This window comes from Plecotus auritus (assembly GCF_963455305.1).
Source record: "Plecotus auritus genome assembly, chromosome: 1".
NCBI classification, from domain to species: Eukaryota; Metazoa; Chordata; class Mammalia; order Chiroptera; family Vespertilionidae; genus Plecotus; species Plecotus auritus.
In genome coordinates this window covers 56,128,149-56,131,028 of record NC_137770.1, presented here as the reverse complement: position 1 = coordinate 56,131,028, position 2,880 = coordinate 56,128,149, and the positions used below count along the sequence as shown (strand labels likewise).

Genomic DNA, 2,880 nt, shown 5'->3' with positions numbered 1-2,880 from the left:
TTAGTTTAAATATCACCTACTCTTGGCTTGACTACAGTGTTCCATCTTTGTGTTCTCAGCACACTAGTACACCATCCTATCCCTTCCACATTATAGAATAAATAATGAATCTGCTTTCTTCGTCTCGTAAAGCACTGCCAGTAAGGCAATGATTATGTTTTTAGTGCTCACAGTGCCCAACACAACATCTAGCCCATTGTAACTATTTGATAAGTGTTTGTTAAACAAATGAATACTAAAGGCACTTGAGATATTTGAGATTTTCAATATTTTAGATATTTCAGAGACTTATAGATTGATTAGAGGTAGGGAATGAGGAAGAGGGAGTAGTCAAAGATGACCTTTAGGTTTCTAGTTAGATAACTTGGTCCTATTGACTGAGGCTGGAAAGACTGAGATGAATTGGCTGTAAATACAATCCTTCCTTCCTGCTGGACATTATGGGTTAGAGATGCCTGGCGGGATTAAAGTGGAAGTGACATATCCAGTACAGTTGGCCAATAGGTCTGGATTAGTAAGTGGTCCAATAGATATATAATGTGAGCTACAGATGTAATTTCTAGTAGCCATATATAAGTATATATATATATATATTTTTGTAATTACAATATAGTTAGATTTTATTATTGTTATAGAATCAGAGGGAGGGGAACCAACACTCCGCACAGTCCATGCCACCCACAACAGGCCAGCCTGCAAGAGTAGCTGCAGCTACTTTCTTGTAGATTATACTGTAGAACAAGGGGTGAGCCCCACTCCTTCACCAAATTCCTAGACTAGCCAAAATTGTTCAGGGCTCATCTGGGGAAGGGAGTTCATTAACTTGAAGATTAGCAAGTCACACCAATGACTCTGCTCACAAAAATGCAAAATCACAACATTGCAGCCCATAAGAAGTTTATTGTGTCTTGAAGACACTATACAATGTAGACTCCTCTCCCAGACAAGGGTCTTTCAGAGATGGAACCATCCTCCAGATGAGTTGCTCATTGGTCGTTTTCATAGGTGGCTGGATTCTTCCTCCTGGATTTCTCAAACTCCTCAGTCCCCCAGGTGTAGACAAGATAAAATCCGACAAATGGCGGCACGACGCGCAGGATGGATGCCTGAATGCGGCGCAGCACGTTGGGGATGCCCTTGCTGAAGTAGTGCGGGAAGGCGCGCTGCTCGAAGGGCGACAAGCTGTAGGTGATCACATGCCGCACCCGGGTCAGCTTCCCAAACTGGCGGCCCATGGTGGCGGCAGCGCCTCGCCCTCCACAGTAGCGTGATCCACCGGCCTCCGTCCGCCACTTCCGGTAGGACCGGAAGCCGGTCTATATAAGTATATTTTTTATTTATTTACTTTTTTATTTTTGTTAATCCTCACATGAGGATTTTTTTTTCTATTGCTTTTCAGAGATAGTGGAAGGGAGGGAGGAGAGAGAGAAACATCATGTGAGAGAGACACATGTGGTTGCCTCCCTCACACACCCCGACTCAGGGGAGGGAGCAAACCTGAAACTTGGAATAGAACTGTGTGTGTGTGTGTGTGTGTGTGGGGGGGGGGGCACTAACCACTGAGATACTGGCTAAGGCTCTACTGGCCATATTTTATTTATTTATTTATTTATTTTATTTTTTAAAAAATACATTTTTATTTATTTTTTTACAGAGAGGAAGGGAGAGGGATAGAGAGTTAGAAACATCGATCAGCTGCCTCCTGCACACCCCCCACTGGGGATGTGCCTGCAACCAAGGTACATGCCCTTGAGCGGAATCGAACCTGGGACCCTTCAGTCCGCAGGCCGACGCTCTATCCACTGAGCCAAACCAGTCAGAGCTCTACTGGCCATATTTTAAAACGTAAAAGAAATAGTTGAAATTAATTTTAATAGTATATTTTATTTAACATTTAACCTCGAGCTTTCTCAACTGTATTATTAATATTTGGGGCTGGGCAATATTTTGTTGTGTTGTCGAGGGCTATCATGTGCATTGTAAGATGTTTAGCAACATCCTTGGCTTCTTTGTTAGTAAATGCCACACACACCCTGACCCAAATTGTGACAACCAAAATGTCTCTAGATATTGCTGAATGTCCTGAGGCAGGGAGATGGGGGAGCAAAATCATCCCTGCTTGAGAACCACTGATTTAACTCAATATAGCCAAGATATTATTTCCACATCTAATCAATATTCAAAATTATTGAGATTTTTGACAATTTTTTGTATTGTATCTTTGAAATTGAGTGTATATTTTTCACTTATAGTATTTTTGTTTTTCTTTTTTTTAAGAATTTTAAATTTATTTTTGAGAGAGAGCAGAAGGGAGTGTGAGAGAAACATCAATTGACTGTATCCTGCATGTCCCCCACTGGGGATGGAGCCTGCAACCAGGGCATGTGCTCTGACCAGAATCGAACTTGTTTCCTTTAGGTGCATGGGACAATGTTCAACCAACTGAGCCACAGTGGCCAGGGCTTCAGTTACAGTATTTTTCATTTTACTAGATACATTTCAAGCACTCAACAGCTACATGTAGCTAGTGCCTACCCAATTAAGGAGGACTGGTCAAGAGCTTTTGAAGAAAGGTTAGGTCTAGAAATATAGAAAATGTAAGTCTGGAAATACATGACTTAGAAAATTATGAGCAGATAACAGTTAAACCATGGCAGTAAATAAGACAGTCCAGGCAGAACTTTATATTCAGAGGGAGAAAGGAGAATTGAGGAAAAATCCTAGTCCAATGCTCTTCCTGTTTCCCCATATGATCTGATACTCATTTTATTATTTTTATTTATTTATTTTATAAAATATATCTTTATTGATTTCGGAGAGGAAGGGAGAGGGAGAGAGAGATAGAAACATCAATGATGAGACTCATTGATCAGCTGCCTC

At 41.1% G+C, this 2,880-nt stretch overlaps 1 protein-coding gene across 1 annotated transcript; it reads right to left on the bottom strand.

The window, feature by feature from the left end:
• Positions 1–606: 606 nt before the first annotated feature.
• LOC308243382 (cytochrome b-c1 complex subunit 8) lies at positions 607–1,296 on the bottom strand. The gene has a single exon (XM_080658747.1). The coding sequence runs from the start codon at positions 1,233–1,235 to the stop codon at positions 987–989; it is 249 nt and encodes an 82-aa protein (XP_080514873.1). The 5' UTR covers positions 1,236–1,296; the 3' UTR covers positions 607–986.
• Between the last annotated feature and the right edge of the window lie 1,584 nt (positions 1,297–2,880).

Excerpts from the sequence above, each read along its gene's own strand:
- LOC308243382 (XM_080658747.1), bottom strand. The coding sequence starts at position 1,235 with ATGGGCCGCCAGTTTGGGAAGCTGACCCGGGTGCGGCATGTGATCACC.